General features: G+C 44.9%; 1 protein-coding gene across 1 annotated transcript in view; it reads right to left on the reverse strand.

The window, feature by feature from the left end:
- The window catches only part of WWC2 (WW and C2 domain containing 2), a 265,651-nt gene that overhangs the window by 31,269 nt on the left and 209,626 nt on the right, over positions 1 to 24,756 (reverse strand). Inside the window, exons 14-16 of the mRNA XM_068278746.1 lie at positions 19,940 to 20,023; positions 2,372 to 2,564; positions 934 to 1,098 (exon numbers count right to left, since the gene is read on the reverse strand). Coding sequence (XP_068134847.1) covers positions 934 to 1,098; positions 2,372 to 2,564; positions 19,940 to 20,023 — 442 coding nt within the window. The remainder of the gene's footprint in view (positions 1 to 933; positions 1,099 to 2,371; positions 2,565 to 19,939; positions 20,024 to 24,756) is intronic.

Genomic DNA, 24,756 nt, shown 5'->3' on the forward strand with positions numbered 1-24,756 from the left:
AGCCCATTGAGCGGTAGAGTGGAGCAGTGTCTCGATTCTCTCTTTGCCCTGCAGAAAGGAATCACAAAGACGGTTCTCTAGACTGATGACTCAGACAGATGAGTCACACGGTCTTTCCCTGCCTGCTCAAATGATTCACACAGAGGGTTCTCTGGCTCTCTCCACTGATGACTCAAACATACTTCGGCTCTCTGCACTTTTGCATTCATCAGAGCTGTCAGAGCTGTTGGTAACTTGTTATCGCCTCACTAGAGATGTCGGTAACTACCGCCAGTCTTACCGCGTGTTGAAGGCTTTATGAATTGACATTTGCTGACAATTTACTGACATGTGTTGTCGGTAACTGCAGCCAAGTCGGTAATTTATCTCCCTGGTCGGTAATGTCAGCTTTTCATGCGGTAACAGCCTTTATGAATTGACATTTTGCTAAGTGGTCGGTAAAGTCTGCTGTTTTCAGTATTACCGCATGAGGTAATGTTTTATGAATCGAGGCCAAAGCCTGCAGTGAGTGAATGTGCAGAGAAGCAGGGTGAGTGGAGAGAATGATTACTGTGATGCAGCTGGGACATTAGCAGGGAGAGGTGACAGAATGGGTTTAGTGCTTCGGAAGTTGTCTGTCATTAGAAGCCATGTGCACTGTCTGCAGTAATATCAGAGTGTCCTAGAGTATTGATTATTTATCCTGATCAGAGTAATTAATAATGCAGGGCAGTCTGCTATTGCAGAAGCCAGTGGCACTGACAACCTGATGGCTTCTTTTCCCCAAAAATCCCCCAATATTTGCAGCGACACACTCGGCGCCCCAACCGGTCAGCACTCCCTTCAAAAAAAATTGGTTGTTTTGGGGGTGTGTCTAAATAATCAACACCAGGTGTCAAATTCCCTAGGTAGGCCACTGCTCTGTAGTCAACAGTAATAATATTTATATCTTACCATGTTCATTGCAGAAGCAGCAGCCTGAGGCTCGCCCATCTCTAATACTGACTTTTCTGTGAGCTCCTTTTGAAAGGTGATAGGTCGGCAGGGCAATAAGGTGTGCCACCTGGTATAAGTCCCATTCAAGAAAGACAATTCTCCCAAATTGATCTGGATGCCAGCCTGCAATGGATAGAAAGACAAGGACACATTTACTTTCCTCTAAATAGTCTTTCGTTGAAAATCTCCTGAAGCACTTGAGAAATATTTTTTTCTACGCTTCAGACAATTTCACTCACACCCCGAGTACGTTTCTAATAGAGTCCACTGGGGCGCTACTTGGCTTAGGTCAAAAAGGATCATTTGTCTTTTCATTTCATTCCCCCAGAGACAGGCACAGATCAATACAATACACTGTCTACTTTAAAGAAGTAATTTCTGTGATGCAAGAAGCAAGAGCCGGTGGAAATCAAGATGCAATATTGCCACCTGACAGGTTTGCTAAGATGTGTGGAAATCAAAGTGTTGTCCAAAAAATTGCAGTGAGCTGGTAAATTCCTATTACATACCAACTGCTTTCCCCCAGAAAATCTTTAGAGGCTTTTCAAGATAGTCCAGGAATTCCAATGTGTACAATATAAAGGAATTTAATATATTCTCTAGTAGCCAAGAGGATTGTTATTGTTTCAGATAACAGCTTGCAGATGTCACAACACCTCTGCCATACCGGACCCAGGCAGATAGTCACTGAATACCTGTGCTCTGGATGCCTAAAATATGGCAAAATAGTGGATTGCTGCTAAGAAAAATATTTGTAAAAATAAATAAACATTGGGGAAGCGACCAGACCCCACCAACAGGAGAGCTCTGTTGGTGGTGGTGTTGGTGGTGGGGGGGGGGGAATCATTTGTGTGCCGAGTTGTGTGGCCCTGCAGCAAGGTCTTAAAGCTGCAGTGGCCCAATTTATGAAAACAGGGCTGGTCACTAGGGGGGGTTTAACACCGTGGTCCTCAAGTGGTTAATCAACAAAAAAATCACTCATTTTAAATAAGTAAAGGATTCCATGATGTTCCTCTAAACACAGCACGGAAATTTGCAGAAAATAGGAATCTGCCGTTTCTGTTCCACTCATCTCAGTGAGCTGAGAGCAATAATTCAGTGCTAATAACTGCTGATTTCATTATACCTTACAACAAACACTCTTAGTGCCTGATGAGGAAACACTATCGGGCAATCAATAAATGATCGTTCGCGTTGGCAAATGATACTTGATAAAAGAGTTTGCTTTCATTGCTTTCCTAATATTTATCCTTAAAGCAGAAACATGCTGACAGTCTCTGAATACCGCACAGTTATGTGAATAGAAAGCCACTTCATGAGTAATAGATTTCAAGGGTTCTCTGTGACAGAGTGGAAGACCATGCAGGGAAAGTGAGGGGAGATGTATGTCATATACCAGACATTCTTCTCGATGAGTCCTTCCCGCAGTACACACGTCCACTCTCAGAACCTTCTGCTGCAGAGCACTCTGGGAAATGGAGACTCGGAAGAGCTCATTAAACACCACCGTCTCCGCCGCAGGGTGCACTTTGGTCCGAAAGAGGCAGCTCATATCGCTTGAAGATGGAAGAATTGCAACCCGGATATATCTATGTAAGGAAAAAATAATAATCAATGTAAACATGTACCGGTATATGGCACACGTAGGTGTTACTGTGTAGAGAGTAATTGTATTTCAGCTTGTTGCACTTGGTATTTATAGAACAGATAAGGATTCCTGAACATGAGATCACATTCAGAGAAATACATAATACACAATCATACAAGTAGTAGGAAAGTGTCCCCCTTCTAGTTTATTCATACACATTTATAATCCACTATCTGGAGCAGCCCTTTTCAACATACTATCATCATTCCTTGTACCACTTTATACAAGGACACCTGAACTGAGAGGGATATGGAGGCTGACATACATATTTCCTTCTATGGGTAAGAACACACTAGGCACAATCGCATATGCGTTTTCCACTATGTGCTATGCAAAACGCATATGCGATACTGCCTAGTGTGTTCCTAGTCTAAAGTCTACTTCCAGTGTGTAATGTAGAGAGTGCCATGTAAGTCTCCCTTATTACTGCTGCAAGGATCGGCAGGCGGTAGGGCTAATTACTCAGCCGCTGGCCCATAATTCATTAATGACAAACTCTGCCCCCCCTTTACGGCAAAGTCGCATTTTTTCTAAAGTTGCGTGGTCACCCCCACCTACTTGCCATGGCCCAGCACAGCTCAGAAGCCACAGCCTAATGGGAAGACTTTGGGGAACTCCTCCACAGCTTTCTTACAGATGGGAGCAGGCAGAGTTTCTGTTTTTTTATTTAATTTTTTTCCAATAATGAATTTTTATTGAAGAAAAAAAAGGCACATACAATAAATACGAACTGTTGCTGCACATGAGCAAAACCAGAACAAACAAGCATACAGTAGAAGTTTACAGCGATTCCTGGAATACTTTATGTTAAATGTATGCACAGAAAGCATAATAAAACAAAAGGTAAAATAAAGAAAAAACAAAAAAGCAAATCCCAATACAGATAGACTTATAATATGCATGAAAACCATCAAAATGAGAATCCCAATAGGTCCGCACATGTGGCCAGGTTTGCAACTATTACCTACAACCCCCCCCCCCCCCCCCCCCCCCCATCACCAAACCAAGATTCATAGGGCTCTCGGCAAATCCTTCCAGAGATGTTAAAAACATTCCTAGTGCGTGTTTTACTGAGGTGGACAGCAGACCACATAACCCAAGGGTTCCAAACCTCTGAAAACATGTCAGGTTTTTCTTTCACTGAGGAAAGATTTTCCTCAAACACGTACATATCCCTTAATCTCATCATGAGAGAAGTTTAAGTCAGGGTAAAGACTTCTAGGTTGTGGCTATGAGGGCTTTACTGACCAAACATATGTGGCCTAAAAAAATTATTCTGAAACTAATTAAGAGAGATTACATTTTTATGGAACAAAGCAACCCAAGGGTCAGGGTCTACCTCCACCTCGAGTATCTCTGGGGCCAATGCAAAGCTAACTTTCCAATTCTCTTGGAGGAAAGGGCAGGTCCACCAGCAGTATAGGAAATCAGCGGAGAGGCCACACCCTCTAAAACATATAAGAAGGCACAAGATTCCACTTGTAGAGTTGTACAGGTGTTCTATACCAACCATAGAAAATTGTATAATTCCTCTCCTTGTAAACAGAGTTGATCGAGGACGAGGCTATATTACTAAATATGGAGTCCCAATCTTCATCCTCCAATGTTTTCTGCTAGTCTGCCATTTATACATAGGGGCTATGACCTGGCGAAGCCTATTATACTAAAGAAGCTCATAGAGATAAGAAAATAAGCCATTTCTAGGGGAGAAATCGATGAATTCAGATTGAAGTATAGCTAGTTTAGGTGTCACCCCAGTCTTAATGGCCCTCTGTGCAAACCTCCTTACCTGCAGATATCTAAAAGTTCTGAATTCGGATGTCCCCTACTTGCAGACAAGGATTCCCAGGTTGGTAGCCTACCATCAACCAGAAAATCTTTCAGAGTTAAAATTCCCCTAGCCCTCCACTAAGGGCCTGTTTCCACTACACGCAGATTCTGCATGCAGAAAACTGACTCCAATGAATGCCTATGGGAAATCTGCATCAGAAAAATCACGTTCAGTGGAAACAGGCCCATAGGCATTCATTGGAGTCAGTTTTCTGCATGCAGAATCTGCGTGTAGTGGAAACAGGCCCTAAGACCAATCCTCATGGGAACAACCTGGGCTGAAGTCTCAGTTGCCAAAGAGAGACTCCAAGCTGGAGCTCCCCCGAGTGATCCAGTGTTTAAGGTTTTTAATGCATTACGGGTGAGCAGCTAACCCTTCCACCCACTGATGTGTGCAGTAATAATAGAGGACCTTACATTGCAGGTTCTATACTGTATACTGGAAGTACTCTTTAAACAATACAGATTGCCCGACAGTCCTGCTGATCCTCTGCCTCTAATACTTTTAACCATAGACCCTGAACAAGCATGCAGATCAGATGCTTCTGATGCTTGCTTCAGGTGTGTAATCTAGTTACTACTGCAGCTAAAGAGACCAGCAGGCAACCAACATTAGTTAAAATGAAATACATATGGCAGCTTCCATATCCCTCTCAGTTCAGGTGTCCTTTGATGATTGCATTGGCTACGTACTCCCTGTTGTGGGTAAAACCATCTCAAGTAACCCTTGATGTACGGTGTATATTTTAGTTAAGAGTATTCCATGACTGCGTATAAATGGTATTCCTTGAAGCTTTTAATTAAAGGATACCCGAAGTGACGTGACATGAGATAGCCATGTGTATGTACAGTGCCTAGCACACAAATAACTATGCTGTGTTCCTTTTTTTCTTTATCTGCCTGAAAGAGTTAAATATCAGTTATGTAATTGGCTGACTCAGACAGGAATTGACTACAGTGTGACCCTCACTAATAAGAAATTCCAACTATAAAACACTTTCCTAGCAGAAAATGGCTTCTGAGAGCAAGAAAGAGGTAAAAAGGGGAATTTCTTATCAGTGAGGGTCACACTGTAGTCACTTCCTGTCTGAGTGCGTCAATCTGGGTCTACTGCGCATGCGGACTGAAGCCGACAGACTATTACCGAGGCTGATCGCGGCTGAACGGCAGACCGCAGGAGGACGGTGTGGGTCTCAGATTTATGGCTTATACTGCTGGAGGAAGTCGCAGGTCAGTATAGATTTTTCTATGTAGTTCAGCTCTGATACACTTTAAAGGGAACCTAAACTGAGAAGGATATGTATTTTCGCTTTTAAAATATTACCAGTTGCCTGACTCTCCTGCTGATCCTGTGTCTCTAATACTTTTAGCCACAGCCCCTCAACAAGCATGCAGATCAGGTGCTCTGACTAAAGTCAGACTGGATTAGCTGCATGCTTGTTACAGGTGTGTGATTCAGCCACTACTGAAAACACAGAGATCAGGATAGTCAGGCAACTGGTACTGCTTAAAAGGAAACATCCATATCCCTCTCAGTTAAGGTTCCCTTTAAGCATAAAGGTAGTTTCCTGCAAGAAGGCCTTGTTGAATTTAGGAGTGTCTTCATCAAGAATATTAAGTATGCAAACTGGCTTTTATAAACCCTGACACTTCTTTATGCAATCTACTGCAACAAGCAGCAATGCACGGCCAAGTACAAAGCAGTCATCTGTCACTGCCTTATCGATTGGCCACCAAAGCAGGCCATACACCCATCAATATTCCTAGTTGATTCAATCCCTCTGATCGAATCTGCCAGGAATCTATTGCACAACATATTCGACTGATCGAAATCCAACAAATTGTGGACAATAATTGATGGGAAGTATCGATCAGAAACTGTCCGTTAATCGGAGCGGCAGTAGATTGAAGGCCCAATGCTGCAGTTCAATCGATTTACCTGCTGAAATCTATTGAAAATCGACTGCGTATGGTAGGAACAGATCCCTCTCTGATCAGATTCACATCAGAAAGAGATTGATTGTTTTGTGAAATTGGGTTGCAATCTATGGACATCTTAAAGCTAGCCATCGGCTAGACATCTACCTGATTAATCAATTTTCCAATAATATCGAGCAGTTTATTCAATCCAGTTGATTGGACATATTGGAAATTACCAAGTCAAGCAGGTGGGGGAGGAAGGGTGGAGAATCAACAGCTGCATGGCATTGTACTGCATCAAACAATACACAGCTAACAGCACAGTCAATTTTCAGTCAATTATTGCTGAAAGCTAATAAAGTTCAGATAGGCAATGTGATAGGGAATTGATCACCCTCGGGGTTATCATTTTTCTTTGCAATGCAAAACCCTCTGGTCTTCATGTTTGTTCACACAGACATATCATGGTTTTCCATCTCAAAACCTACTACTGTATACTGGAATAATTATGAGGATTTCTAACACCCCCTCTTCAGTACCAGACATGCCTACTATGTGCATTCTAGAGAACAGTTGTCAAACTTAAAGAGACTCCGACCAGTACTGCAAAGTACTTAAAGGGATACTTAAGTCTGATGAAAAAAAATACTTTTACTCACCTGGGGCTCCGCTGCAGCTGAACCCCCTGCAGCTGAACGGTGCCCTCGCCGTGTCCCTCCGATGCACCTGGTTTCGCCGGCGGCCACTTCCGGTTTGGCCGTCACCGGCCGACAGGCTGGGAATGCGGCTGATTATCCGCGTCCCTGGCCGCAATAGCGGCCTCTATAATGCTATTGCGGCCGGGGACGCGGACAATCAGTCGCGTTCCCAGCTTATCGGCCGGCGACGGCCAAACCGGAAGTGGCCGTTGGCGAGACCAGGTGCATCGGAGGGACACGGCGATGGCACTGTTCAGCTGCAGGGGACTGAGGGGAGCCCCGGGTGAGTAAAAGTCTTTTTTTTTTTTATCAGACTTAAGTATTCCTTTAAAGATGCATACTGTTCTGTATCTTGTGCTCTCCTCTTTCATTTGATGAATCGCCATTATACACCAAATTGTTTTCATTCAATTTAAAAATTGCGCCTGCCATCTTGGCTGATCAGTGTGCTGACACACACAATTGTTCATGGGTATGCTTAAAGGCATACCCATGAGAGGTGCTCGGAGTCTCTTTAAAGGGTACCCAAGGTTAAGTATTTTGTTGAAATGCAGACTTCCAGGTATGTATGAACAGGAGTCCTCATGCCCACCACTGCTACCATTCACCTCCGCCCCAGTGTAAAAGCATTGTGAAATATATAATCTATGTGCAAGGTGCACTTTATATTAGCATAGGCCTTATTTGAGAGGATCATGTGCATTTGAAGCTCTTGCGAGCCACATAAAATGTCAAGGTGGGCTGCATTTGGTCTGCAGGCATCATCACAAGGATATCACATGCAGATGATGTATGCAGGATGTGGTCTTTCTTCTGCAATTTCTATCAATTTATCTTCATAAACTGACAGGTCTATAGAAAAAAATGCACATTAACAGAAACATACGCACATCAACACATTGATCCACACCTGCGTCACAATGTGCGCATAACAGGGCTGTGGAGTCGGTACAAAAATCCACCTACTCCGACTCCTCAGTTTAGAATTCCACCGACTCCTCTAATTTGCATATTACAATCTTGTTGATTGAAAGTATGTAACATGAAATTCGTATCTTAACTGCCAACACTTAGGAATTTTAAAAGACAACTGAAGTGAGAAGGATATGTAGACATACATATGCCATATTTATTCCCTTTAGTCATAGACTAAAACTAGTCCTTGGTAAGAGTATTTGTAAAAGGTACAGACCGGAACAAAGAACATCTATCAGGCCCTAGGCAATGTAACTGTGGGTACATGTAAGAGTGATGTGCAGGTACTCTGCAGGGGAATAAGGAGATTCTTCCTCTATTACGCATTCTTCATGCACAATCTGAATCAGGTTTATGGGTGATAGACAACACCTTTGTGTTCAATGTGCACAGCATTCTCAGTGGATTCCATGCAGCTCTGTGGGGAGTGCATATGTAGAGTACAGTAATACTACTGTGTAACAAAGTAAACATGAGACAGATGAAATTAAAGTTTTATACATACCTGGGGCTTCCTCCAGCCCCCTTCAGGCTAATCAGTCCCTCGCTGTCCTCCTCAGCCACCTGGATCTTCTGCTATGAGTCCAGGTACTTGAGCCAGTCTGGCGTAGTGCGCAAGCACACACACCGCCGCTGGGAGCGTACTACACCTGCACAGCACTATTGCGCAGGTGCAGAATGCTCCTGCTGTAGGAGCGGCATATGGCCGGACTGCGTTGACTGGCCTAATTAAGCAGGCTCATAGCAGAAGATCCAGGTGGTGGAGGTGGACAGCGAGGGACTAATTGGCCTGAAGGGGGCTGGAAGAAGCCCCAGGTATGTATAAAAAAAAAAAACTTTTCTTTTCATCCATCTCAAGTACCATTTAATTCGTAGTCACCAAACCAAATTTTAAGAACATATCAAATTATTTGATTTTGTGAGCAAAGAGAGTGCATACATTTGCATAAATCAGCATCAACGCAGAATTATTTCCAGCTCATTGCCCATCTCTATTAGTGTCACCGCTACACATCAGGCTTTATTCTTACAGCATAGATGTTATTTAGTATATATAAGAGATTCCTGTGTACACATCATATATACTGTACAGTCACAATCAGATATGTATATCTGACTTTAAAAATACGGGGACTGCTTTATTGAAGCAGCACAAGTAACGAATTTTGATTTATTTCAATTTTGTGAACTAAGCACAGCTATTACTGTATATATATTATGTATGATAACTATTATCTGAGAACTAGAATATTTTATCATATTTTCTATTTTAATTACAGTTTAAATTCATTAGGAGTCGGTGCATTTTTTCCCCGACTCCGGCTCCAGGCACCCAGAATTGCCCCGACTCCGACTCCACAGCCCTGGCGCATACATTGGCCAGCACATATACTGTAATTTTAAAGGCCCTTAAAGCACTCTGAACATTACTCTTTGCCTTAATAAATCTTGTCAGTTTTGGACTCCTGCATGAATTGGTAAATGAAATATTTGTGTTCAGCATCTCAGAAGTCTATCCTTTGTCATGTAAGGAAGCACATGGTTAAGAAATGTACTTGTCATCTTCTGTTACTTTTATATGATTGAAACTGCTTACAAACTTTTAATCCCTAAGAAAAAAAAAAAGAAGAAGTAAAAGAGTGTCTGTAGCTACAATCACAAAAGGCAAAAGCAAGATGAAAGATAAATCAGACATCAACCAAAACAGCAGTCTCCATTGTATACGCTTTCTACCCTTTGAACTTGTATATCTAGTGCTACACAAAGCACTTCTTACTTGAGAAGAATATTTCCTTTAACTTTGTTCATGAAGGGACCACTCTTCCTCTTTTCCTGAAGGTTGCTGGAGTAGATAAAGGAAACTCGCATTGTCTCTAGTCATACTGAGCAATGAGAGAGCCATCCATAGACAATACTGAGGATCTGAAGTCGTTTAGATTGAGAGTAAATTTTCTGTCAAAAAATGCTACCCAAAACAATTAATTTTTTTTTGTATTAAGGATAGAGGAGTCCGGCTGTGTATGTATACTTGTCTTTGGGACTTCTTTCTGCTTTGCTTTTGCCTGATTGCTTGGGTATGACTCTAGGGGAGCTTACACACATCCAATTATAATTGATCAATCACTGGCCAATATTACCATTTCCATTTAGTACAAGAGTTTACCTACACAATCTGTTCATAGTATTCAAAATCTGTTGACCCTCACACTAAATGAAAGTGCTAAAAAAGTTAAACTTTTTTCCCAATTTCTAATTGAGAATCACTTCCAATTCCACCATGGCAGCTATCATACCTATTTAAGTGCTGGAACTTGGTCACTCGTGGCCTAGGTCACTCGTGCCATTTAATTCCTAAGTGCCATTTATTACAAAGTGCTTCACAACTTACCAAAAATTTACCAAGAATTCACCAAGGAATTCAAACAGGATTCAACAGCCACAGGACTCTGCTGGAAACTACTCTGCATCCACAACTTCCTCCAATGCTATTGCTAAAAATGCCACTGCTGGATATATGTTGCACAGCCAAGTAGACTCTGCTTCTTTATTTACACAGGTTTGCTTGCACTAACTACTAACTAGCTCTCCTGAAATCTCTCTCTCCCTCCAGCAGCTCGAAAACCTCACAATCCTTTAAATTCCATTCACATTTGCTTACTCTCTCCCTCCTACTCTTACTTGCAGCTGGTGATATATCACCCAATCCTGGGCCACAGCCTGCTGCCAGACAAGCATTCCCTGCTGACCTGCTTCATACACTTCACAGCCCTCTGTCCACAAATAACCTCAACACCCATCCTCGCTCCAACCTTATTTCCATCCATCCCACCCACAAACACATGCTCCCCCTACCCTGCAGTCTCTGGAATGCCAGATCCGTCCGCAATAAACTTACAGCAGTCCACAACCTCTTCCTCTCCAAATCCCTCACCATCCTCGCACTCACTGAGACATGGCTCACCCCCTCTGACTCTGCTGCAGAGGCTGCCCTCTCCTACGGGAGGGCTTCACCTCAGTCACACCCCCAGACCAGACAACAGGACCGGGGGAGGGGTGGGTCTGCTCCTCTCCTCATCCTGCACCTTCCGTGTCCTCACACCACCTACCTCCCTACAATTCACATCATTCGAGGCCCACACCATCCGCCTCTACCACCCCCTCCCTGCCATTGTTGCGGTCTTTTACGGTCCTCCGGGCTTCACCCCACAATTTCTCGATGACCTTGCCTCCTGGCTCCCTCACATCCTCTTCTCTGACCTCCCCACCATCATCCTTGGGGATTTCAATATTCCCATCGATGAAGCCCAGAACTCCGCTGTGACCCGGCTACTCACCATTGCCAACTCACTTGGACTAGTACAACACACCAACACCCCCACTCACACTCATGGTTGCCACCTTTATGGTGAAAAAATACCGGCTTGTGGGTGTGGCCTGAGGGGTGTGGTCTAAAAGTGGGAGTGGTGTGTCACGGACTTTTTAAAGGACAACTGACCTGAGAGGGATATGGAGGCTACCATAATTTATTTACTTTGAAGCAACACAAATTTCCTGGCTGTCCTGCTGATCCTCTACCTCTAATAGTTTTAGCCACAGCCCCTGAACAAGCATGCAGATCAGAGTTTTCTGACTAATGCTGGGTACACGCGATACATTTTTCCGCTCGATTTTTCAACCCGTTCGTTTTATCCGCTCAATTCTCCACTCGATTCTCTTATCTTCCGCTTGTTTTTCTTATCTTTTTCCATTCACTTCTATGACAAATAGAATCGATCAGAAGGAATATCGGACATGACAGGAATTATCTATCAGATCCATCTATCGAGCAGAAAAATGTATTGTGCATACCCAGCATAGAAGTGTGACAAGATTAGCTGCAAGCTTGTGTCAGGTGTTTGATGCAGACACTACCAGAAAGCTCAGCTGGACAGCCAGGCAACTGGCTTTGTTTTAAAGGAAATCAATATGCCATCCTCCTTATCCCTCTCTCAGGTCACTTGACCTTTAATGCTTGGTACACACTATACAATTTTCTGACAGATTTACTGTCAGATCGACTATTTCCAACAGGTCCGATCTGATTTCCGATAGATTTTCTGTTCACTTCTATGGAAAATCTACCGGAAATCAGAACAGAAATAGTAAATCTGACAGTAAATCAGTCAGAAAATTGTTTAGTATGTACCTAGCATTAGGCTCAATCTGGGTCTCATAGAGGCAGCATTAATGGGTGTATTTATACTTACCTGGGGAGCTTCCTCCAGCCCTATGAGGTGTGGGGGCTCCCTAGCCAGCTGTTTCATTCACTTGATATGCTCCCCCTGGTAATATCTGGCTGGCCGCGCTCTTGTGTGCCATGCATCTACCTATGTAGTGCTCCTGCAGCGGGGAGCATTACACACATGTGCGGTAGTGGCTGGGTTGCGTATATGCAGATGCGCATGACTGGTTGTGACTGACCAGATTACCGGGGGATATCAAGTGAACGGAGAGGCTGCAAGTGAGCCCACACACTTCATGGGGCTGGAAAAAGCCCCAGGTAAGTATAAATACACCTATTATATCAGGTACACTTTAACCTCCTTGCGACCGACTAACGCTGATGGGCAGTCGCAAGGTGGCTCCCCCAGGACCGTCTAATGCCGGCTGGCAACAAGTCCTGGGGGAGGAGCGGAGTTACGAGATCAGTTGCCTGCAGGCGGCAGCCTGTTTCACATTAAAAAAAAAATAGTTTATTTACATGTACAGCCCTGCGATCTACCGCAGCGCTGTACGGGGGACAGCTCTGTAACTGAGCTGTCCCCTCGACTGTGCCACAAGAAGATCCCTCTCATAGGCTGATGCCTATGAGAGGTGATCAGCTCTGATTGGCTCTCCGGTGGGAAGGGAGGGTGGGTGAATCATTTAAAATACGTGATTTTATTTAAAAAAAAAAAAAAAATCTCAGCAGCAATCAGATGCCACCAACAGAAAGCTCTGTTGGTAGCAACAAAAGGGGGCAAGATTTAATTGCGTGCTAAGTTGTATGGCCCTGCAGCAAGCTGCAGTGGCCTGAATTTTAAAAAATAGCCTGGTCACTAGGGGGATGTAAGCTTGTTATTTACTGTAGATCGCCAAGGGGAAAAATGAGTTGAACTTACCTGGGGCTTTTAATGGTCCCCCGCAGACATCCTGTGCCCACGCAGCCACTTACCGATGCTCCGGTCCCGCCTCCAGTTCACTTCCGTAATTTGCAGCTTTTAAGTCGCAAAACTACTGTGCCTGCGCAGGCTTCTCTTTACCCCCACTGACATCCCCGGGAGCATACTGTGCAGGCCGTACAGGCGACAGTGGCAATTTCCAGAAGTAACCGGCGGCAGGGACTGGAGCATTGGTGAGTGGCTGCGTGAGCACAGGATGTCTGCGGGGGTTCATTAGAAGCCCCAGGTAAGTGCAACTCTTTTTCCCCTTTGCCCCACAGTACTACTTTAAGCAGTTAAGAGAAGGGTGGGTCAGGTCTATCAGGGACAGGTGGGGGAGGGGAGGGGGGGGCAGGGTTATGGCAGGACAACTAGTGCAGAAGAAGCGTGGAGGTGTATTGCCCATGCTTGCTATGGGGTTAAGGGAGGGGGTGTTACACTGAAGGGGGGATGCAGTTTTTCATACATACACCCACATGCTCTATGTACATACATACATGCTCTGTATACATACATACATATATGCATACATACATACATACTCTATATAGACGTACATACATACACACATTCTCTCTCTATACACATGCAGATCACATCACACACACACACACACTAACACACATGCTCTGTATACAGTACATACACACATACTCTATATACATACATACATGCTCTATATATACACGCAGATCACATCACACACTATATACATACACACACATGCTCTGTATACAGTACACATACTCAATATACATACATACATACATACATACATGCTTTATATATACACGCAGATCACAACACACTATAAACTTTACATACACACACCTGCTTTGTATACACACAGATCCCAGAGACACACACACACTATATGCATACACATCACGTCACACACGTCATACATGTACACACACTACATCCATACACAGTTACACACAGCAGTGACAGCACCTCTCCTATAGCAGCAGCATCTCCTGGCACTCACAGCTTCAGCTCCACGTGTCTGACTGTATCTCTTATCCTCTCTGGCCGTCCTCAGTCTGTGGGAGGAGGAGGGGGAGGAGCTGCACATTCCTCTCCTCCACACTGAAGTCAATCAGTGTAATCAGCTCCGCAGTCCGCAGTGACAGGAAGCTGTGCAATCACAAAGGAGGAAGGGGGAGAGCAGGCTGTAGCCTCATCTAAGTTAGAAAAGAATTATTATAACAGACCTGGCGTCTCCCCCTCTGTGGAATAGTCCAAATTACCGGGCAGATACATTGCCGGTAAAAACATTTTTCCGGCGGCAGCTTTTTAATTGATTTAAGGGCTGGGCCGGGGAGATACCGGCCAGGTGGCAACCCTACTCACACTGCAGGTCACACTCTCGGCCTTATATTCACTAAATCCACCACCATTGCAGACCTTGACATCGCACCCTCAGACCATCACCTTCTCACCTTCAACCTCCTCACGGAAGGCACCTCCAAACTACCCCCCCACCCACCTGGGCGATGGCAGCGAGACCTACGCAAGCTCAACCCTAGCGTCCTTGCTGACCCCCTCCATGCCCTCTCCTCCACTCTCCCCACCCTAACCTGTCCTAATCTTGCTGCAGCTCAGTATCGCCAAACTCTCTCATCAGCCTTAGAGAAAGCTGCTCCACCAATATTTTGCCGCAACCGACCCCCTAACCCCCAGCCCTGGCGCACTACCCATACTCGCAACCTCCAGAGGAAGACACGCGCCACTGAACGGAAATGGAGGAAAACTAGACTTAACCAGGATTTCCTACAGTACAAGACCAACCTGCTGCAGTTCCACACTGCCCTTGCTCATGCTAAGCAGGAATACTTTACCAAGCTCATCGGAGCACAAGCTTCCAACCCCCGGCGTCTTTTTGCCACTTTCAACTCACTGCTTACCCCTCCCCCCCCCCCTCCGTTTCCTCCCGCTCTGCCACAGATTTAGCCACCCACTTCACCAACAAAATTGTCTCCGTCCTCCAGGAAATATCCAATCTCAAATCTTCACCTCCCACCCCCTCCCAACCAGCTCCTCCTCCACCCTATCCTCCCCTCACATCCTTCACTCCTACTACCACCGAGGAAGTCATCCACCTACTGCAGACTTCCCATACCACTACTTCCCCCCCCTTGACCCCATCCCTTCTGATTTACTCCAGCCTCACTTCACGGAATTGGCCCCAGTCCTCACTACCCTGTTCAACCTCTCCCTATCCACAGGCACCTTCCCGTCAGACTTCAAGCAGGCCACTGTACTACCACTGCTTAAGAAACCCTCCCTCGACCCCTCGCTACCCTCCAACTACCGTCCTATCTCCCTCCTCCCCTTTGCCTCAAAACTCCTTGAGCGTCTGGTTCACAAACGCCTGACCCAGTTCCTCAATGCCAACTCACTGCTAGATCCACTGCAATCTGGATTTCGGCCTGCCCACTCAACCGAAACTGCTCTCACCGAAGTGGTCAATGACCTTGCCTTAGCTAAAGCTAAAGGTAAATACTCCATTTTCCTCCTCCTTGACCTTTCAGCAACGTTTGACACAGTAGCTCATCCCCTACTCCTCCAGTCCATGGGCATTCACGATCTTGCCCTGTCCTGGCTTTCATCCTACCTCTCCAACCGCTCCTTCACGACCGCCTTCAATGAGTCCTCGTCCACCCCCAACCACCTTTCGGTGGGAGTCCCCCAAGGTTCAGTCCTTGGCCCCCTGCTGTTCACCCTATACACATCCTCCATTGGCAAGGTTATCTCCTCCATGGGTTTTAACTATCATCTGTATGCAGATGACACCCAGATCTACCTCCACACCCCTGACATATCCACCACTACCATGGACAAGGTCTCCTCCTGTCTATCAGCCATCTCCTCCTGGATGTCCGCTAGGTTCCTGAAACTAAACCTAGACAAAACGGAATTTATGATCTTCCCACCCCGGACATCCATAAACCTCCCAGATGTGCATGTCACTGTTAACCACACTACCATTCACCCTACCTCTCAAGCAGGGCTGTGGAGTCGGAGTCGTGGAGTCGGGGCAATTTTGGGTGCCTGGAGTCGGAAAAAAAATGCACCAACTCCGACTCCTAATGAATTTGTAACTGTGATTAAAATAGAAAATATGATAAAATGTTCTATTTCTCAGATAATAGTCATTAAAAATAATGTATATATACAGTAATAGCTGTGCTTAGTCCACAAAACTGAAATAAACCAATCAAAATTAGTTACTTGTGCTGCTTCAATAAAGCAGTCCCCGTATTTTTAAGGTCAGATATACATATCTAAATGTGACTGTATATATGATGTGTACACAGGAATCTCTTATATATGTTACGGCCAGAACCCGAAGTTTGGCCACTTCTAGTTCTGGCCGGCCACTTCGGGTTCTGGCCGGCCAATTTGCGAAGTGGCCGCTGCGCTGCGGCCAATGTTAGAAATGGATGGTTTACTCTGATATTAATGTATCTTCTTGCCGCAGCGCAGCGGCCAAACGTATAACCACTTAGTTAATTTGTTGCAATTAAGCCGGCGGCAATGTAACAATTCAAGCCGCCGGCTTTTTATCTGCCTCTCTCTCTCTCCTCTTATGGGCAGCCGGCGGGGGACACGCGAGTCCCCCAGAGTCGTTTGTCGCAGCAGGGGCAGCAGAGCGGGGAGGCTGCAGACATTGCTTCTGCCAGCACCCGCTCTGCAAGAACGGCAGGCTTCCCTGCCGCGACAAACGACTCCGGGGGGACACTCGTGTCCCCGCCGGCTGCCCATAGGAGAGCGAGAGAGGCGGGGGGAGGAGAGAGAGGCGGGGGGAGAAGGAGAGAGAGGCAGATAAAAAGGGCGGCTTGAATTGTTACCTTGCCGCCGGCTTAATTGCAACAAATTAATACGATTGGCCGCTGCGCTGCGGCCAGAAGATACATTAATATCAGAGTAAACAATCCATTTCTAACATTGGCCGCAGCGCAGCGGCCACTTCGCAAATTGGCCGGCCAGAACCCGAAGTGGCCGGCCAGAACTAGAAGTGGCCAAACTTCGGGTTCTGGCCGTAACATATATACTAAATAACATCTATGCTGTAAGAATAAAGCCTGATGTGTAGCTGTGTAACTAATAGAGATGGTCAATGAGATGGAAATAATTCTGCATTGATGCTGATTTATGAAAATGTATGCACTCCCTTTGCTCATGAAATCAAATAATTTGATACGTTGTTAAAATTTGGTTTGGTGACTACAAATTAAAGGGTACCTGAGACGGAAGAAAAGTAAAGTTTTATACATACCTGGGGATTCCTCCAGCCCCCTTCAGGCTAATCAGTCCCTCGCTGTCCACCTCCACCACCTGGATCTTCTGCTATGAGTCCTGGTAATTCAGCCAGTCAGCGCAGTCCAGCCACATGCCGCTCCCACAGCCAGGAACATTTTGCACCTGCGCAATAGTGCTGCGCAGGTGTAGTATGCTCCTGGCGGCGGAGTGTGTGCATGCGCACTACGCCCGACTGGCTCAAGTACCTGGACTCATAGCAGAAGATCCATTTGGTGGAGGAGGACAATGAGGGACTGATTATCCTGAAGGCGGCTGGAGGAAGCCCCAGGTATGTATAAAACTTTAATTTCATCTGTCTCAGGTTTACTTTGTTACACAGTAGTACTATACTCTACACATGCACTCCCCACAGAGCTGGAGGGAATCCACTGAGAATGTTGTGCACACTGAACACAGAGGTGTTGTCTGTCACCCATAAACCTTGTTCAGATTGCGCATAAAGAATGTGTAATAGAGGAAGAATCTCCTCATTCCCCTGCAGAGTACCTGCACATCATTCTTACATGCACCCACACTTACATTGCCTAGGGCCTGATACATGTTCTTTGTTCCGGTTTGTACCTTTTACAAGTACTCTTACCAAGGACTAGTTTTAGTCTATGGGGAATAAATATAGTAGTCTACATATCCTTCTCACTTCAGTTGTCTTGTAAAATTCCTAAGCATTGGCAGTTAGAGACTAATTTTCACGTTACATACTTTTAATCAACAAAATTGAAATATGCAAATTAGAGGAGTCGGAGTCGGTGGAATCCTAAACTGAGGAGTCGGAGTCGGTGGATTTTTGGACCGACTCCACAGCCCTGCTCTCAAGCCCGCTGTCTGGGTGTCACCCTAGACTCCGCACTCTCCTTCACTCCCCACATCCAAAATCTCACAAAGTCCTGCAACTTCCACCTTCGTAACATCTGTAAGATTCTCCCTTTCCTGACCTCTGCCACCACCAAACTCCTCATCCATGCCCTCATAATTTCCCGCCTTGACTACTGCAATGCCCTGCTGTCTGGTCTCCCTGAGACCCGAACAGCCCCACTGCAGTCCATCATGAATACGGCAGCCAGAATTATCCACTGCTCCCATCGCTCCACCTCGGCGGATCCCCTCCTTGAATCCCTCCACTGGCTTCCTAACCAGTCCAGAATCAGATTCAAGATACTGTGTCTGACCTACAAATCTGTCCACAAAACCTGTCCAACCTACATTTCCGATCTTACTCAGAGGTACACACCTAGCCGCTCACTCCGCTCTTCCAATGAACTTCGTCTAACCGCCCCCCGCATCACCCACTCCGATGCACGCCTCCAGGACTTCTCAAGAGCTGCTCCAACACTATGGAGCTCCCTACCTCCACCCATTAGGGCAGCCCCCTCCTTCAACATCTTCAAGAAAGCACTCAAAACTCACCTTTTCACTCTGGCCTACTACCCCTCACAAGTGCTCTAAACCCACAGCTGAACTCTGGTCCCCTACCTTCCGTGTCCTTACTTCTCCCTCTAGATTGTAAGCCTTTGGGCAGGGTCCTCCTCCTTTTGTGTCCTACCTGATCATGCATCTCCATTACTGTGAACCCATGCTATGCATCTGAGTGAACCTAACTTGCCTGATCTCCATGCTCCCCTCCAGTGACTAAGCATTACCTTGTACTCATACTGTGCTGCATGATCTGGTCTTTCTTGTATTCAGGTATTGTCATTTTGCTGTATGTCACCCCTGAATATTGTATGTATCCCTATTTATTGTCCAGCGCTGTGTAATATGTTAGCACTTTATAAATACAATAAATAAATAAACTCTACTTTAGCTTATGGAAAATAGCCATACTATTGAGACCATCTCTCTGGTGGAGATTGGCTGACTTTAGCTGGAGAAAAAAAAAAAAACACGGATCATCATCACAGATGATTGGTTGAGAATCCATGACTCAGGATATGTCCAGCTATCACTGTTCTACATTGTGTACAATAAGCTTACACATTTCTTTAAAATAGCCTACCCCACTCTAACTCTCTGTCAATCACCCTTTCCACAGTCCTACCTTATGTGTCCCCCCACCCTTTAGATTGTAAGCCTTGGCAGGGCCTCCCCCTCCCTTAGTGTGTCGTCCTTAATTTTACTACCCCAGCAATTACACCCTCATGGACTAACTTGTATTTGTTTTGCCGGGTCTCTGTAAACCGTATTTTATACCCTAATTGCATGTATAACCTTGTGCTATGTTGTATAACTTTTGCTACCTCTCTGTCTGTCACCCCTTGTTGCAATGTATGTATCCCTATTTATTGTCCAGCGCTGCGTAATATGTTGGCGCTTTATAAATACAATAAATATTAATAATAATACACACCATATTGCACTAATTAGTTATGCACTATGTGAATTCAACTTACACTCTGGAATCATACTGGACTCGGGAGGGATGGTTTCTGGCCTCTCCAATTATGATCACAAAGCTGGAGTTCCCTGAATCGTATCTAGAAGCAGAAGGGAAAATAAAGCAGAAGGTCACCTAAAAACTAAAGAACACTTCAAGACCATAAATTAGGTTTTTTAGAAAGTAATATGAAAATCTGACACCTATTGCTTTATTGCGGGGCAGCAAAGGGTTTCAAAATTACCAAATTATTTTTGATGAATACATTTTTGTGTGTATTAAAAAAATGTTTCAGTTTTGTTATTTAAAGAGTTTCAAATTACAGGTCGTCAGACCCTCCCCGCGGGGCGGCCGTTCTGACGAGTTTCCTGGTGTGAACAGTCCGTCGGCAGACTGATAAGGCTGGTTTTGACTGATCCACCAAGTGGATCAGTCAAACCCAGCCTCATCAGCCTGATGACAGACTGTACACACCAGCAAACTGTTGTCAGAACAACTGCCCCGCGGGCGGGTCTGACGACCCGTAGTTTGTAAAAATCAGACGTGTACGTAGCTTTAGCCAAATGCGTGTTCCAGGGTTTTGAGCCAGACACTTCTTATGCCAGAAGGCTGCCAGGCAACTTGCATAGATTACAAGGAAATAAATATTACCTCGGGTTCACTTTAAAGCAGGAAATTAACTTAATGTGTTTTAAACTACTTACAATGTATTCAATACTGCAACAAGAAAAATATGTAATAGTTAGTGTTGTATATTTTGCACATGGAGACAACTTTGCATGTATGAATGAAATATTGTAACTCAGGCCATCTGTAAGAAGGGGGACTGCCTGAACTCAACTCCCCAAGAAGACTTGCTGGTCCCCAGTTCTCAGACTTGCACTAGTGAAAAAACCTTCAACTGTCCGCAGCCGCGTTCCCGCGCTCTCACGGCTGCGACAGTACCCTCCTTCGCCCCACACTACACATGTAATGCCGGCGACCCAAACCCGTCCACTGCCCAAAGCCTGCCTGCGTGCTGCGCATGCATGCTACGAAGCTGACACAGATACGGGATGATGCAGGGACAGAGGATGTGTTATATAATAGGTGTTTTCTACCCAGACACTGTTGTAAGGTGTTCAGTGAGAGTCCCTGTCCTGCTGTTTATCATTACCATCATTTCTGGTTATGGGATGATAAGCAGGTAGCAGCTCAATGAAAGCTGCTTCATTTATCTTCCCATAGTACTTGTGGAAAGTTCCTCAGAAAAATTTTAGGATATTCACAACCTTCACAGTTACACTCAGGGAGGAGACACCTGTGGAGGGAATAAGGGAAGGTCCACGGACCAACAGGAGTGTTTTCTGGGGAGGCAAAAATCTTGTCTTATCCCTTCTATAAGGTAGCTGAAGCTAGTTACATTGTGCAAGGCCTGTGTGAATAATGTCCCTTTACTTTAAGGTAAAAATCAAAGTAATCTCCCTTTCCCAGGCAAACTGGCCGCAGAACTTCATCATATTACTTCAGACAAATAGTTTTCTACAGTTCCTTATCACATCAAGTGATCAATATTAAACAAATATACGTGTGAGAAACTCTGAGACCATCTCTTCCCATCACATTTTTTAAACAGTAAGTGCCCATATGTTAACATCTACACATTCCGTTGTTAGGAGTACATTAAATGGGAAATGTACTGTCTGATAAATCTCATCAGTACAGTAGGTGTAAACCGTCAACTGGTACTCATAAAGCAAAACTGAACTGTAATTTACTTAAATAATCGGCTCTGTAAGGCCGTTTGTAATGTACACCATTAAGGATTTTAGGGCAACAGTACCATATATTCTGGCGTATAAGATGACTGGGTGTACAAAACCACCCCCAAATTTTCCAGTTTAAATATAGAGTTTGGGATATACTTGCCGTATAAGACTACCCCTCTTCTAATACACACCAAATAATTTAAAAAACTTCATATACTGGTGCTGTACTGTATGTGTTACCCAGTATATAACTGGCGATTGACTGCTTGGATTGGTCAACTTTCACTCTCCCTAATTGGATTGCTCAGCTCTCCTTGTCTACTACCTGTTTATCAGAGAGATATGTAAGAATAGATCGTGCTGTGCCCATAAAACACGACTCTTTCACCCAGGGACGGATCCAGACCAAGTTGCGCCTGGGGCAAGGTCCGGTTTTGGCAACTAAAGGTCAGGTTTTGGCGCCTAAACTGCCATTCATTTTGCCGCCTTAAGAATTCAACAAATTGAGCCTGGGGCAAGAGACCCGCCTGACCTCTCCCCCCCCCCTAGATCTGTCCCTGCTTTCACCTTTCTGGCCCACCCTTTTATCCTATTTACCTCTCAGATCTCCCACATGTGTGCCTGCACCTCTTCACTACAGTCCTCAGCAGCGAGATCTGAGAGGCGGTAACAGGATAGAATGTATCAACCGGCATCAAAGACACCCGGCGTATAAAACGACCCCTGATTTTTCAGACAATTTTCAAGGGTTAAAAAGTAGTCTTATACGCCAGAATATACAGTAAATAAGTCCATACTCACCTCACGACACAGGAAGATGGATCCAGCAATGTCTCCCTGGAGACAATCGCTCACTAATCCATCTTCCGGCCCGGCGGGTATGCACGCCGGGTGAGAATGAGACTTAAAGCGATGCGGTACGTTGCATGTGAGTCGTCGGGGATCTTAAAGATCCAATCCACCATGATGGTTGTTATCGCCGTGCAATGCTAAATGATGTTCGTGTGATCGTGTGTCTGTACCCACATTGCGAGATTGCAGAAACAGCTGTTCGTCACTCAGAAAAAAAATTGCCGGTCGTCTGGAAAATAGTCGGAAAAATCGTGAGGTGGGTATGGGTCTTTAGTGATACTACCCATTAACGTAAGAAAGCAAAGAGGCAAAGTCACAAGACTAGATACACTATGTAAGTGATGTGAACGATCTATAAATATACAATGTAGTTTCCAGAGCAGCTCACTCGCGCATTCCCTTAATGTGGCTAGGCTGTGTGTAGAGCAGGCAAAGCACTTTTTGCCAATAGTGTTAATGTAGTGTCGAACCACCAACTACCGTAACTTGGGTTAAAATAATTTAAAATTGAGGCTTATTTAATAATTAAACGGTGCTTGTGTAATGTATTTTTTTTATAATTCTGAGTTCTAGGAACACGTGCACTGTAGTGTTATTACCAAAAAGCCATTTCTAAGCCTGTACACAGCTAAACCCAATATCTTGCCAGGTAAAACCGCATGCATATGCTAGATTTTTATAATCAGATACCTAGCATCAGTACTTTCTGTCTGCTATGCTGTTCTTTGATTTGTTAGGACAGATAGCCAAATGACACATTAGTGCTGTTGCCTTAAGGTTCATACACTCGGGGCACAACTGTCGCCACAAACACCTGGCACGCGCATGTCTGGGCGACAGTTGCCCCGTGTGTATGAGGCGCGCATCCCGAACTGTCACCGGAGACAACGGTTGCCGTGCCATTGAAAAGTTAAATCGCCGACAACTTCTGTCTCCGCAACTGTCACTAGTCCACCACGCGTACTGCGTGTGTATGTGCGGACTAGCAACAGCTACCCACAGCCAGAAGGGAGCTTCCGGCAGGGGGACGAAACTTGTTGGGCAGAGACGTGTAGACAGCTGTCGCTCAGGCGGAGCTGTCGCCAAGCTGTTGCGCACACGTCTCCTGTGTGCTAGCAACAACTGTGCCCCGTGTGTATGAGCCTTTACATTTGTCCCTCTCCTCTCGCCATAGAACAGAACACTTGGCTGTAGCAGTGCTCAATCATCCAAAAGATCTTTTAATCATTTCAGACAACTATTCTGTTACACTCTGTAGCGTGCTGGGATTATTGGTACTTCAGTAGGATAGCAGACTTCATTTCTCCTGGTTGTCCTGTAACCTTTTCACCTTCTGTGATACACAGGAGAGCTGCATGAAGTTCAGGTAATTACAGTGAATGGCAGAAGCAAGGAAAGACACTTTATAAGTCCCTAAGGACTGGCTGGTTGATTGTAGAGGTCTGGGTTATATATTGTAAAAGTAGCTAGCACTGCAGTGTGTACCCAGTACACCTGGCCAGGGGAGGTATCCCTGATCATACTTTGTCAGAAAGGAAGCGTTAAGGTAGATTGCATTATTGATCAGGGTGCCATTTTAAAGTGAACCTGAACAGAGTAAGAACAAAGTCAAATTACGGTATTTAAAATAAACAAGTGATGTACCCGCAAATAAATATTACATACTTACCTCGCCATCAGTTCCTCTTAGAAGCTCACCATTTTCTTGTTACAATTCCATTCAGTACTGACAAGATTTTGTTAGAACGGAAATATATCAGTTGCTGTCAGTTCTATCTCAGTTGCTGTCAGTTATAACTGAAAGGGCAACTGAGGAGCAAGGTAATGTCTATGTTTCCCTATGTCCCATGTGGGCAATATTACAGTTTAATAGTGTGCTGACCAGGAAGCTGTTATGGGTTAATGGCCATTTTCAAAACAGAGATTGGAAAATTCCATTGATCACAGTGGACAAACAGGACACGGTAGAAGAGAAAGAGATTGATGAGTAGACTATACGGGAGGTAATCAGGACCTGTGTATGTTTATTTTGACTTTTAATTTTAAGTTCAGGTTTGCTTTAAGCCATTTAATGAGAAACTGTGACTAAGAATTGAATTTCATCCCAATCAGTAGCTGATACCCCTTTTACCCTTCAGTAGCTGAAACGGATCATCAGGGGGCTAGGTATGGCTGATATTGTGGTGAAACCCCTCCAACAGGCAGTTTCCATGGTCCTGGCAGTTTGCTGTCG

Source organism: Hyperolius riggenbachi, chromosome 1, assembly GCF_040937935.1.
Source record: "Hyperolius riggenbachi isolate aHypRig1 chromosome 1, aHypRig1.pri, whole genome shotgun sequence".
Classification (NCBI taxonomy): Eukaryota; Metazoa; Chordata; class Amphibia; order Anura; family Hyperoliidae; genus Hyperolius; species Hyperolius riggenbachi.